This window comes from Aquarana catesbeiana, linkage group LG04, assembly GCF_042186555.1.
Source record: "Aquarana catesbeiana isolate 2022-GZ linkage group LG04, ASM4218655v1, whole genome shotgun sequence".
Lineage (NCBI taxonomy): Eukaryota > Metazoa > Chordata > Amphibia > Anura > Ranidae > Aquarana > Aquarana catesbeiana.
The window spans coordinates 246,835,561-246,848,753 of record NC_133327.1 but is presented as its reverse complement, the minus strand read 5'-3'; the positions used below and the strand labels follow the sequence as shown (position 1 = coordinate 246,848,753).

The following is a 13,193-nucleotide window of genomic DNA, read 5'->3' as shown; positions in this document are numbered from 1 at the left end:
AAAAGTTGGGAGGTATGGTAATGTATGCACTTAGATTTTTGGACGGGGCCATGTCTTCCTTGTAATTCCACCGAGGTGTCATCTTGGAGGAAAGGACACACACACACATCACATTTATCTCTCCATTTTAGGGCCAAAATCTCTTCATTCTGCAAACTGAGTGACTCCCCCTTTGCAGCTTTGTGAAGACCAATCTTTGTGGGAAGCCCTTGTGGTTTGGCCACACTGTCCCACAAGCCATAGTTTGCTGGAGATAAAGATGACGAAATAGTCGGAGGCTAGTGTAAAAACTATCCACGTAGCGGTGGTATCCCTTTTGGAATACTGATGTTACAAAGTCCCACACAATTTTTCCACTGCTCCCCATATAGGTTGGGCATTCAGGGGGCTCCAGCTGGCTGCTTTTCCTTCATAAAACCTGGAAGTTAACTGTGTATCCCTCTTGCAAAGCTTGTACCACCTCAACCCATATCTGACCCGTTTACTGGGAAAATACTATTAGATGCCCAGCCCGCCGGTAAAAAGGGACTCAAACACAAACATTTTTGTCAGGAGTCTACATTTTGGCAAACTCATTGGAAAAAAAAAAATTGATGAGTGGTCCACAGGGAATTATCACTGAAGTGCAAAACCCCCATGATCATCACACAGTGGGGTTGATTTACTAAAACTTGAAAGTGCAAAATCTGGTGCAGCTCTGCATAGAAACCAATCAGCTTCCAGGTTTTTTTTGCCAAAGCCTAATTGAACAAGCTGAAGTTAGAAAATGATTGTCTACCATGCACAGCTGCACCACATTTTGCACTTTCCAGTTTTAGTAGATCAACCCCACTGTGTTCTGGGTAGAAGAATAAAGTAATCTAATAAATGAGGCATTTTCCTCTAAAACCTAGGTGCGTCATATGTCGCGTACACACGGTCGGACTTTACTGCAGACTTTGCCCGGCGGACTTTGACGGACTTTCTGAATGAACGGACTTGCCTACACACAATCCACCAAAGTCTGTCGAATTCGTACGTGATGACGTACGACTGGACTAAAACAAGGAAGTTCATAGCCAGTAGCCAATAGCTGCCCTAGCGTGGCTTTTTGTCCGTCGAACTAGCATACAGACGAGCGGACTTTTCGACCGGACTCGAGTCCGTCGGATAGATTTGAAACATGTTTCAAATCTAAGTCCGTCCAACTTTTGAGAAAACAAAGTCCGCTGGAGCCCACACACGACCGAATTGTCCGACGAAATCCCGTCCGCCGGGCAAAGTCCGACCGTGTGTACGCGGCATTATAGTCAGGTGCATCTTATGGAGCAAAAAATACGAGATATATATATTTTTTATATTATATACACACACACACACTGTATATTATATTCACTATACAATCTACACAGACATAGCAATTTTTGGACAGTCCCTGCCTTTACCTTAATTAGAAAACCATAATGCTGAAATGCAGGCAAATGTGGGAGATGTGAACAAGCTCTAAAGAATGCCAACTCATGGAAAATATTGATTATGTGAATCACTGGTAACTCGCTTTTAGATGCTGTGTTTCTTTGGAAGTTGTATTTTAGTTCCCATGGCAACCAACAATGTCAGCATAAAAATGTATCACCATCACTCCATACATACTGAAGCAGTCTTGGTAATCCATTACAAAAACATGAAAATCCTTTTACTAATCCATATTATAGTTAAATACCACTGAGCTCAACCTCTCTCGAGTATAAATATGTTTTATTATTAACTGTAATATGTGTTAACTAAAAGTTGTGGTTGCATCCCAGGGCTTTTTCCCCTTTGGAAGTCACAATTTAAAACTAAGGGTTCCATTAAGGATGGTGAGCTCACCACCCCCACCCTTGAGGGCAGGTATAGTATATCCTCTATGCTGTGGGTGGCACTGGTGCTGTGGTGCAGGGAGAAGGGGAGACTAAGAGGAAGATTGTTCCTCTGTGGCCCCCCATAGGTGTCATCAGGGGAGTTGTGGTTCGATTGGACACAGCAGCCCTGAGTGACCTCAGTGGCCATCTTTAGTATAGGCAGGGCTAATAAACAGCAGTGCTCTGCTGGGGTTGGCATGCATTTTGCAAGTGGCTAGAATAGGGAAAGGAGCCACGCTGGTGAGGCACAGAGAGTTAGCCCTAAAGAAAAGTTCCTAATCAAGGAGGGATATATTAGGGACCTCTGTCTGATTCACCATCCTCCAATCTTCAGTGCTGTGTATTAGGATTTTCACCACTACCCTGCCTGTTAGCATCCCCTATTCAGATTCCACTCTAGTAATGTAACTTATACCTAAGTACTTCCATGCTGGACTCTATCAAGGTGTTGCCAACATCTCTGAGAGCAAAAATACTAGCTTCTCAACCATGTTGCCGTGTGGCGCTGTGTTTGTGGATACGATATTGTTCGGAACTGTTACCTCACGTGTGTGCTGCAGTTGCAAAGCCATTATACTAGTGCTAGTGATTGCAGATTACTGTTGTTCTGTTCACTTACAACTGTACAATACAAGAATTGTTGACCCTGTTGGACGGATGTGGTAGTATCCTTAGAAGCGGCCCTTGCATTAGTACCAAAGTTCAATGGCTCTAACATCTTACTAATGGTCTGGGAGGAGCGGCTAGAGAGTGCAGTGCACTCTGGTACCCACCAAGCGAATCTCTGAGCTGGCCATAAACTCCTTGTTTGGCCGGTCAAGCTATTATGGCATTAACAGAGGAAGATCACAAGACACAGGCACAAAAGTCACCAGGCCCAAAGGCCTTTTTAGGGAAAATATCTCGCTGACCGAGTTAAGGCATCGGTGCTTGATTAGCTGCAGTGGAGAGCAGGAGAGACACTGGGGGTCGAATAGATCCCTGATGACTCCATAAAGAGAGTGTTCAGGTAGGAGGAGATTTCCACTACAGTCATGCTGTTATGGGAGGTGGATCACCCATCAGTCAACATGTGACATCCTATCCACTGTGTTCTTTGTAACGAGCCCCTTGCTCGCTCTGTTCCACTCTCCCGACACTCCTCTGCTGCTATAGAATCAAATTGCAGATTGCAACATCTGATTGCTCGGTCATCCAATGCTCCGGGATTAGAACTACAGCTATGTGCCGTTCTAACCCAATTGTGATAGCTCAGAACAAACACCAGGCAGGCTGTATGTAAGTTCAACCAGTAATCTCCTTTATTCAAAAATACAGGCTCTTTTATACACTAACAGTGGAGGTGCATACCTCCGGCTCATATTACTCTAACAATACACCTGTAACCCAATTAACCTAATTAACGTGGGCTAATTAACTAATCCCTTTAGACAGCCTACATTACTCAGACATGACCTTTAGGCCAGACTGGCCGTCATGTAGCTTAGAACCCCCAATCAACATTATCACAATAGCAGAGTTAAACACAAACCACAATGGGGATCTAATGACTCTTAGATCCCATACTAGAGACTTATTTACAATACACATTTTAGCAGACAACAGACAGGTAGCTGGAATTGATGACATTAGCATTTAACAGTAGGAGTCCCAACGGTATGAATCAGTCACTATTCCAATATGGCAAATCCAGGGTCCCCAGAGTCTATGTGTCCTGGGGGACCAGGACCCGAATCCACCTCAAGGGTCCCCAGGCATACAGCTCACAAAGAGCACCGTTCCCCCAAATGCCAGGTCCCACGATCGATCCGCAAGAGGCTAGCATACAGTCCCCTCCAAAAGTCTCTCTCCCGGCTAGGTCTGTCACATTCTTTTTTTAGTTACTCTGCATGAAGGAGGAGGAGGGAGAGACTGGGCTGTCATTTAGGATCTGTATACACGCCCACATGTGTGATGTCAATGTCATGTGACCTGAAAAGCTCAGCTCAACAAGGAAATATTCCCTCCAGCAATAGAGGCCAAACTGAGCATGTGCAGCTTTACTACTCTGACTGTGTCCCTCCCCTGCAGGATGGGGAGGATCTGTGCATATATAATACACAATGCAGAGGATTAACCCCTTAAGTTCCACAGTGAGCATAACAAGCATGCTATTCCACATATACAGACAGATTTTTACTGTTGTGGGTTTAGTAAAACTTTAACTCTAAACTGATAACCCGTTAAAGGCTTTTAAAGCAAAATTTTTAGATACTGCGAGTTTTCACAATTTCATGGATGTGCACAGTTTTAAGTCTTGACATGTTTGGTATCCATTTACCTGATGCAACTCCATGTCTTATATTTTACCAAAATTGGGTATTATAATGTTTTTGTGCACTAAAATTCATCTAATGCCGCGTACACACGAGCGGACTTTCTATCCTACTTGGTCCGGCACACTTTCCGACGGACTTTGTCCGCCAGGTGCGCCGGACTTTAAAACGAACGGACTTACCCACACACGCCGGGATTTTCCGGCGGGCTAAGTCCGCCCGTCTTTCCGACGGACTTTCGCCGGAGTTCCGGCGGACTTTCAGAATGAACGGACTTGCCCACACACGGACAAGTCCGTTCATTTTGAACGTGACTCAGGTGCGACGGGACTAGAAAAGGATGTCAATCTTGCCGCTTTTATCGGCTAGATTGACACCTTGCAAGCCCCGTCGCGGGGCATACCAGGCCCTTAGGTCTGGTATGGATTATAAAGGGGAACCCCGCTACGCCGAAAAAACGGCGTGGGGCCCCCCCTAAAATCCATACCAGACCCGATCCGAGCACGCAGCCTGGCCGGTCAGGAAAGGGGGTGGGGACGAGCGAGCGCCCCCCCCCCCTCCTGAACCGTACCAGGCCGCATGCCCTCAACATGGGGGGTGGGTGCTTTGGGGGAGGGGGGCGCCCTGCGCCCCCCCCCCCAAAGCACCTTGTCCCCATGTTGATGAGGACAAGGGCCTCTTCCCGACAACCCTGGCCGTTGGTTGTCGGGGTCTGCGGGCGGGGGCTTATCGGAATCTGGGAGCCCCCTTTAATAAGGGGGCCCCCAGATCCCGGCCCCCCACCCTATGTAAATGAGTATGGGGTACATGGTACCCCTACCCATTTACCTAGGAAAAAAGTGTAAGTAATAAAACACACCACACAGGTTTTTAAAATATTTTATTAAACAGCTCCGGGGGGGGGGATCTTCCTCCGGCTTCGGGGGTCCCTCCGCTTCATCTTCTCCCGGCGTCCGGTTGGTTCTTCTCCGCTCTCCGGCCTCTTCTCCCGGTGTCGCAGGTCTTCGGCCGGCCCCTCCGCTCTCTTCATGTAGCTCTATTGCGAGCGGAGGTCCGGACTTCTGGGCTTCTGGGCTTCTTGGCTTCTCTTCTCTTCTCTTCCCCCAGATGTTGACACGACGCTCTCTCCGGCTGGACTGGTCTCTGAGGGCTGCGTTGTGACTTATATAGGCGGAGACCCCGCCCCCATATGATGTCACAGTCCTTGGGCATGCTGGGACTGTGACGTTTTAGGGGGCGTGGTCGACCACGCCCCCTAAAACGTCACAGTCCCAGCATGCCCAGGGACTGTGACATCATATGGGGGCGGGGTCTCCGCCTATATAAGTCACAACGCAGCCCTCAGAGACCAGTCCAGCCGGAGAGAGCGTCGTGTCAACATCTGGGGGAAGAGAAGAGAAGAGAAGCCAAGAAGCCCAGAAGCCCAGAAGTCCGGACCTCCGCTCGCAATAGAGCTACATGAAGAGAGCGGAGGGGCCGGCCGAAGACCTGCGACACCGGGAGAAGAGGCCGGAGAGCGGAGAAGAACCAACCGGACGCCGGGAGAAGATGAAGCGGAGGGACCCCCGAAGCCGGAGGAAGACCCCCGAAGCCGGAGGAAGATCCCCCCCCCGGAGCTGTTTAATAAAATATTTTAAAAACCTGTGTAGTGTGTTTTATTACTTACACTTTTTTCCTAGGTAAATGGGTAGGGGTACCATGTACCCCATACTCATTTACATAGGGTGGGGGGCCGGGATCTGGGGGCCCCCTTATTAAAGGGGGCTCCCAGATTCCGATAAGCCCCCGCCCGCAGACCCCGACAACCAACGGCCAGGGTTGTCGGGAAGAGGCCCTTGTCCTCATCAACATGGGGACAAGGTGCTTTGGGGGGGGGGGCGCAGGGCGCCCCCCTCCCCCAAAGCACCCACCCCCCATGTTGAGGGCATGCGGCCTGGTACGGTTCAGGAGGGGGGGGGCGCTCGCTCGTCCCCACCCCCTTTCCTGACCGGCCAGGCTGCGTGCTCGGATCGGGGTCTGGTATGGATTTTAGGGGGACCCCACGCCGTTTTTTCGGCGTAGCGGGGTTCCCCTTTATAATCCATACCAGACCTAAGGGCCTGGTATGCCCCGCGCTCGCCGCAATAGGAAGATTTGTTTTTCCTATTGCAGCGAGCGCGAGATGCAATACCATCCCCTCGTGTCGTATTTGGTCTGTCGGACCAGCCTACACACGAGCGGGCTTTCCGTCGGACCAGCACACACACGAGCGGACTTTCCGCCCGAAACTGAGTCCGACGGAAAGATTTCAAACATGTTTAAAATCTAGGTCCGGCGGGCTTTTGGGAAGAAGTCCGCCGGAAAAGTCCGCCGCCGCCCACACACGGGCGGATTGTCCGGCACACTCTGGTCCGCCGGACCAAGTATGCCGGAAAGTCCGACCGTGTGTACGCGGCATTAGTGTTATTTATCTGAAAACATGAGTTTTAAAGTAATTTTCCAGCAAAAAGATCCTGATTTTAACATGTGTTTGAAAAACAAAAAAAACAAAAAAGTGGTTAGTGCATCGCAAGAGAACACTGAAACACCCCTTTCCTGCTTTTTTGATTGGCTTAGTAACTTTTGGAATCTCTTGATAGAAATTCAGTTTTTGCTAGGTCACTTCCTAAGGGCTCATGCACACAAGCATATGGCTTTACACAGGATCTTGCTTGCTAAATCTTGTCTGTACACCAGGACTGGACTGGCCTACCGGGATAGCAGGAAATTAGCGGGTAGGCCGGGAGGCCGCCTGCTCTGGGGGCACTTTGAGCTGTGGCTGCAGCGGCGTCCCTAAAAAGTATGGCTGAGGGCCGACTTGTCAACAGTACATGTGCCGTTCCGAAGCTAGCTGGACTCGGGAAAGCCCGTACACGCTTGGCCATTTTCGGGCAGGCAGGTGCATGTGCTATTTTTAAATGTAAGGCATGCCTCTCAGCGGTGGCGTGCGCTTCTCCGCATCATAGCCAGGTAAGACCGGACCCCTCCGCAGCCTCTGATCTCCTCCTGTTACTCTCCTGTACCATGTCTGCACTGCCTATGACCACCCTCTGTTACTCTCCTATACCATGTTCGCACAGCCCCCGACATCTCCTGTACCATGTCTCCACAGCCCCGACATCTCCTGTACCATGTCTCCACAGCCCCCCGACATCTCCTGTATCATGTCTCCACAGCCCCCCGACATCTCCTGTATCATGTCTCCACAGCCCCCCGACATCTCCTGTATCATGTCTCCACAGCCCCCCGACATCTCCTGTATCATGTCTCCACAGCCCCCCGACATCTCCTGTATCATGTCTCCACAGCCCCCCGACATCTCCTGTATCATGTCTCCACAGCCCCCCGACATCTCCTGTATCATGTCTCTACAGCCCCCTGACATCTCCTGTACCATGTCTCCACAGCCCCCCGACATCTCCTGTACCATGTCTGCACAGCCCCCGACATCTCCTGTACCATGTCCGCACAACCCCCGACATCTCCTGTACCATGTCTCCACAGCCCCCCCGACACCTCCTGTACCATGTCTGCACAGCCCCCGACATCTCCTGTACCATGTCTGCACAGCCCCCGACATCTCCTGTACCATGTCTGCACAGCCTATGACCACCCCCTGTACCATGTTCGCACAGCCTATGACCACCTCCTGTACAATGTGCGCACAGCCTATGACCACCTCCTGTACCATGTCCGCACAGCCTCTGACATTATGCTGTTGGGATGGTATAATAACGCTATGGGGCTGGTATAAAATTATTTCCAGGGCTGGTTTTTATTCCCAGTCCAGCCCTGCCGTACACTGTATGCATATACAGTTTTTGATAACATTTACATGTGTACAGCATATAGTACAAATTGGCCTTTGAAGAGCCGTGTAATATTCTTTGTTACTAGGACATAGGCAGCTTCCAAAGTAAGCCACCTAGTGTCCTTCTGTTGCAGGCAGCTATTGCCATCTAGCATCTATTGTTCCTGTGGATCCATAGTTCCTGGTTGGCAATGCAGCACACATTAATAGTGGTTTGAAGCCTGGTTGACCGACCTCAATGTATACTCTACTAGGGGGTCATTATTGGCAGGTGAGTGCATACCCTGATGGAGGCACAGACGGTGGATTGGTGTGGAATAGAGCACTTTTCTTTAAAGGCATCTTCACAAGAATATAAAGAGCTGCACAGTCATCTTGGAATTAATACTTTTGCTGGACTTTATGCACTTTAATGTATATATGCACTTTATTTGTATTGATTGCACTTTACTGACACATTTTCACCTTTATATTAGTTAGCAGCTAAGGGTAAGCGCAGCTCTTGCTTATAATAATTAGCATAGCATCCATTGTTGCTAGGATTCGGGTGCTATCCCAATGGAGCATTTTCATAGTATTATTCATTTGTTTTATATACTGTATGTTTGTTTGTTGACTAGCACAGCACTTTATCGTTACAACAAGATAGCTGGCTAGCAACCTTTTTTGGTAGGACACGGATAACTTCTGCCACCTAGTGTCCTCTGTTGCTAGGACACAGGCAGCTTCTGCCACCTAGTGTCCTCTGTTGCTAGGACACAGGCAGCTTCTGCCACCTAGTGTCCTCTGTTGCTAGGACACAGGCAGCTTCTGCCACCTAGCATCCTACCATTCCTAGGACGCAGGCGTCTTTTGTACTCCAACAGAGTACATTTGCACTGTGCGTATGTAAACATTAGCACATATTTTACATATGTACATTATGCAAATACATTTCTTTCCAAACACTGGTTTTGGGAATTTTTTTTTCTGTCCCTGAACACTGCACTAGATTACAGATCGAAATGTCAGTATGTGCATGTACAGTTTGGGTACAACTGAGCTGTATTCAGAGGCATAAAAAAGCAGCCATTTTTTATCCCATGTGCATGAGTCCCAAGGCTCCTCCGCTTCTAAAGGAATGCAAACAGCACTTCTTTGAGGAAATTGCTTTGGGTCATTACACCGAAGGATGACCCTACCAATCAGTCTGAAAAGGTCATAGTAAAGAATAGAAATTTCTTCAGAAAAGAACATAATAACAAAAATAAAAATATAATGCAGTGTATATCGCATACCCACAAGAGATTGTTATTTTCTCACCAAAACTCCAGTCACCATTTAAAAAAACAGCAGAACTGAACATTTTAAGCCAGTACAAAGCCCACTCCAAAAATGTTGTTTCTATAGTGATGGCTAATAGGTTTAAATGCTCTCTAAAACCAGCATTTTCACGGCACTAGTAAACATTCAGCTGCAAGTGAAGCATGAAAGATCCGGGTGATCTGAACCCAGGCTGGATGTTTACACACAGGATTACAGCAGATTCTGCCAGCCACCTTTTTCAGCTGAGTAGGAGTCTACACAACAGGCATAATACATATACTTATTTTAATGGTTACTAGCAAGATGCAGGTCAAGGAGGAATACTTTTAACAGACCTGTCAAACTAGGCTACAAATAAAACAAGACAAGTTTAGAACTCATACCAGCTGATCACAATCCATAATATACACACACACACACACATCGAGTGACCACACACTTTTCAAGCATACTCGCTCGAAACAGTTGTCAAAATTAAATTAAAGCATTATTAATCCTAAAACCGCAAATGTAATATATTGCAGCTTACCAATCATTAGATGTGGTGGCTGCACCAGTTTTCTTTTCTTTAGCCCCCCCCCCATCTGTTTTCAGCTGGTGATCTGACCAGTAACACACCTCCTGTATTAATGAGACACAACTCTGGAGGAATGAGCACAGGAGGCGCAGCAGCATTATCAGTCTGGGGGGGGGGGGGGCTTTAAATGTATTAGCTGATTTTGATACACTAACAAATTAAAGCCAAACTCCAGCTCACACTTTATAAGCAGTTACAGTAAACATGTTTTTCCTTTTGGGATAAAGCTTTGCATGAATAAATAAAGGCTGTTCATTGTAATCACCCTTGACAGTGTTAAAGAGGAACTGCAGTCTGCTCACATAATCTGTAATAAAAACATCTTTGCCATTCTGAAGCTTCCCTCCAACCACTTTGCATATTAATTTTATATATACTGCAATTCTATACTTGCCCAATATGTTGCAGAAATCTCCCTCCACTGGCTGCAATAATTTTAACTGTGGGCAGCTGAAGCTGGTGCCTGTCCACTTCCTGGATTTACAGACACACCTCCAGCTCTGCAGCTTTCATTGGCCCTCTTATGACTCATACCTGCTCCCTTCCTGGCAAACTCTCATGAGAGAGTGAGAGAGAGCTGTGCATGATGTCATAAGCCAAGGCTTTTTAACAGACAAGAAACAGGAAGTGGGATGTATAATGTATTTACTGTCAAAAAAAAATGTTTTACTATCCAAAATTAAAACAAGGGCTGAAGATTTAATGGATGGAAAGTTGAAAAAATGACTGAAGCTCCGCTTTAAGTGGTTTGTCTCATCCATATCAACAGATACATTCTGCCAGAGAGTTTGAGCTTGAGAAAAACAACAGACTTGCTGGCTGGATCATTATATGAAAATAACAATGGAAGAAAGTCTAAAAAAAGGAAACTAATGCGGCAAGAATTGGTAACTGCAATATAATAAATGTTTGCTTTTGGTTTAATACTGCTTCATGCGACATTGTATGGCACTTTGAATTAGAAGTGAAAGACTTTTGCAGAATTTGGACACTGAAATCCCGTTCTTAGATTTACAGTATATATTTTGGAGAAAGAGCAGGAACCTGCTTGGTTGGTGAGGAACCAAGTGTTAAAAGTTACAAGTGTATCATAATATAAAAAAAATGTATATAATATATACACACACACACACACACACACACTGCATATACCATATACCTTAATTTATTGTATTATTTCTATGTCTTTCTCCTTATTAGCCCTCATTCAAGTGGGCCTTCTACGTTTTTCTCTTTCAGCAGAGAAGTTGACTTGCGAAATGAAATCATAAACAAACTTTATACTTCCTATCTCTCCAATATCTCCTGCCTTTACATGTGTTTAGACACATTCAGAATATCTAATCAGCTCCTGGATGCACACATTTCTATTTTAATTTTTATTTTTTCTAAAACACAGTTAAACTGACTACTAAGGATGAGCTCCGGCGTGTTCGCACAGCCCACGTGCAGAGCCCACCAGGAAGTCGGCACTGTGCTAATCACAGGCAGTGAGACGTTTCCCGATCTCTGCTGCTGCGCATCAGGACAATGTCTCACTGCCTGTGATTAGCGCAGCGCCGACTTCCTGGCGGGCTCTGCACGTGGGCTGTGCGAACACGCCGGAGCTCATCCTTACTGACTACGCCTGAACACAAGTAAACACCGTGGGGTGGTTTTACCAAGACTGGAGAGTGCAAAATCTGGTGCAGCTCTGCATAGAAACCAATCAGCTTCCAGTTTTTTTTTTTTGTCAAAGCTTAATTGAACAAGCTGAAGTTAGAAGCTTATTGGTTTCTATGCAGAGCTGTACCAGATTTTGCACTCTCCAGTTTTAGTAAATCAACCCCAGCATGTGCGATATAGCATTTAATAGGATTACACGCATTTAAATACATTACAAAAACATCCTATAAATGCATATAATCCCATGCCTGTGTGAATGAGGCCTACACCAAAATCGTATACGTTGCTATGGGTAACTTCAATTTACAAAGCTTTACGGATCAGGCAAGAAGGAGTACAATGTAAGCTGAATGCAAATATAGAAAAATTAAGATCACACCTGACTAACATAAAAAAAAAAAGTCCTGGAAATAAGTTTTATATACACAGTACAAATTCCTAAAATACAGTAAGGATTATATACTCAGACAGCAAAGTAAAGCAAGTGCATACTTGTTTGATAGGATGTCATGAAATTCTAGCAATGTAGATAAAAAGCAATGCCAAGTTTAATAAAGAGCTGACGAGTCGTGCGTCTCCTGGAAAATTAGGTCACTTACCATCTCATTTTCCTCTCCTTGGTTAAGCAGCGCACGGTGGCCATTATTCGGTTTTTCCCCCATCAAATCACTGCGATGTCCCTTATATCAGCACTGAAATCTGTCCAGTGTAGTAGAATGTCAGCACACCTTGCTGGCCTGTCAGTGACAAATGCAAGTTTCAATTGTGAAACAGTTCAGTTCTGGCTCCGCGGCTCCGCCCCTCACATCAACCAGGTGATGTAACCCTTTACAGGACAGGTAGCAGTGGGATCACCCTCCAGCTTGTACTGTGTGATATAATTGAAGGTATACTGTGCGCAATAAGGAGGACAAGCAGCCTAAACAGGCACTGGGTTACTTGCAGAACACTCCTTGTTGTGAAATTATAAGATGCAGCTTGAACTGACTAAAAAAATCTATTTTTTGTAGATGTAACTTCTGTTAAGAATAATTTTTGTTAAGAATAATTAAATGTGGAACTAAACCCTCCTATCCTTTACAACCAAGGAAGCTGCCATCTTAGCCTCTGTTTGATCTGCAGTTGCCATGGTGCTGATCATGTGATCCTTTATGACACCAGCCATTTGGTGGCCTGCTAGTTTGGGTGAGATAACAAGCACCTGTTATCATTCACAGCATGCCTTGACTGGGAAGCTGCTACATCAATGGGTTTAGTACCACTTTAAGCCTGGGTTCACACTTGTGTGATCTGGGACACTGCATCTGATTCTCGCTGCATTCCTGTGGAAATCACATGTGATGTTTGTGAGGGGCGGTTTCAGCCCATTCGCTTTGTATGGCTCAAATCGCACCGCATCAGAATGGTGCAGAACCCTTTTTTTTTTTTTTTCTCCACACCTGAATCAGATCACACGCATGCGATCCGATTCTGGCAATTGCACTGCATTTTGCAAGCTGTTTCGGGGTGTTGTTAATTTTATATTGACACCCGCAGCAGTTTGCATTAACAGGGGGAGATTTCAATGCAGTGTGGAAAACAGAGTTGTCACCCTCCCAAAGCATTTTTTACTGACAAAA

General features: G+C 46.3%; 1 protein-coding gene across 1 annotated transcript in view; it reads right to left on the bottom strand.

The window, feature by feature from the left end:
• Positions 1–12,385, bottom strand: part of LOC141139839 (probable cation-transporting ATPase 13A4) — a 156,966-nt gene extending 144,581 nt beyond the window's left edge. The window contains exon 1 of the mRNA XM_073626363.1: positions 12,174–12,385. Within this exon, the coding sequence (XP_073482464.1) occupies positions 12,174–12,236 (63 nt within the window). The 5' untranslated portion in view covers positions 12,237–12,385. The remainder of the gene's footprint in view (positions 1–12,173) is intronic.
• Between the last annotated feature and the right edge of the window lie 808 nt (positions 12,386–13,193).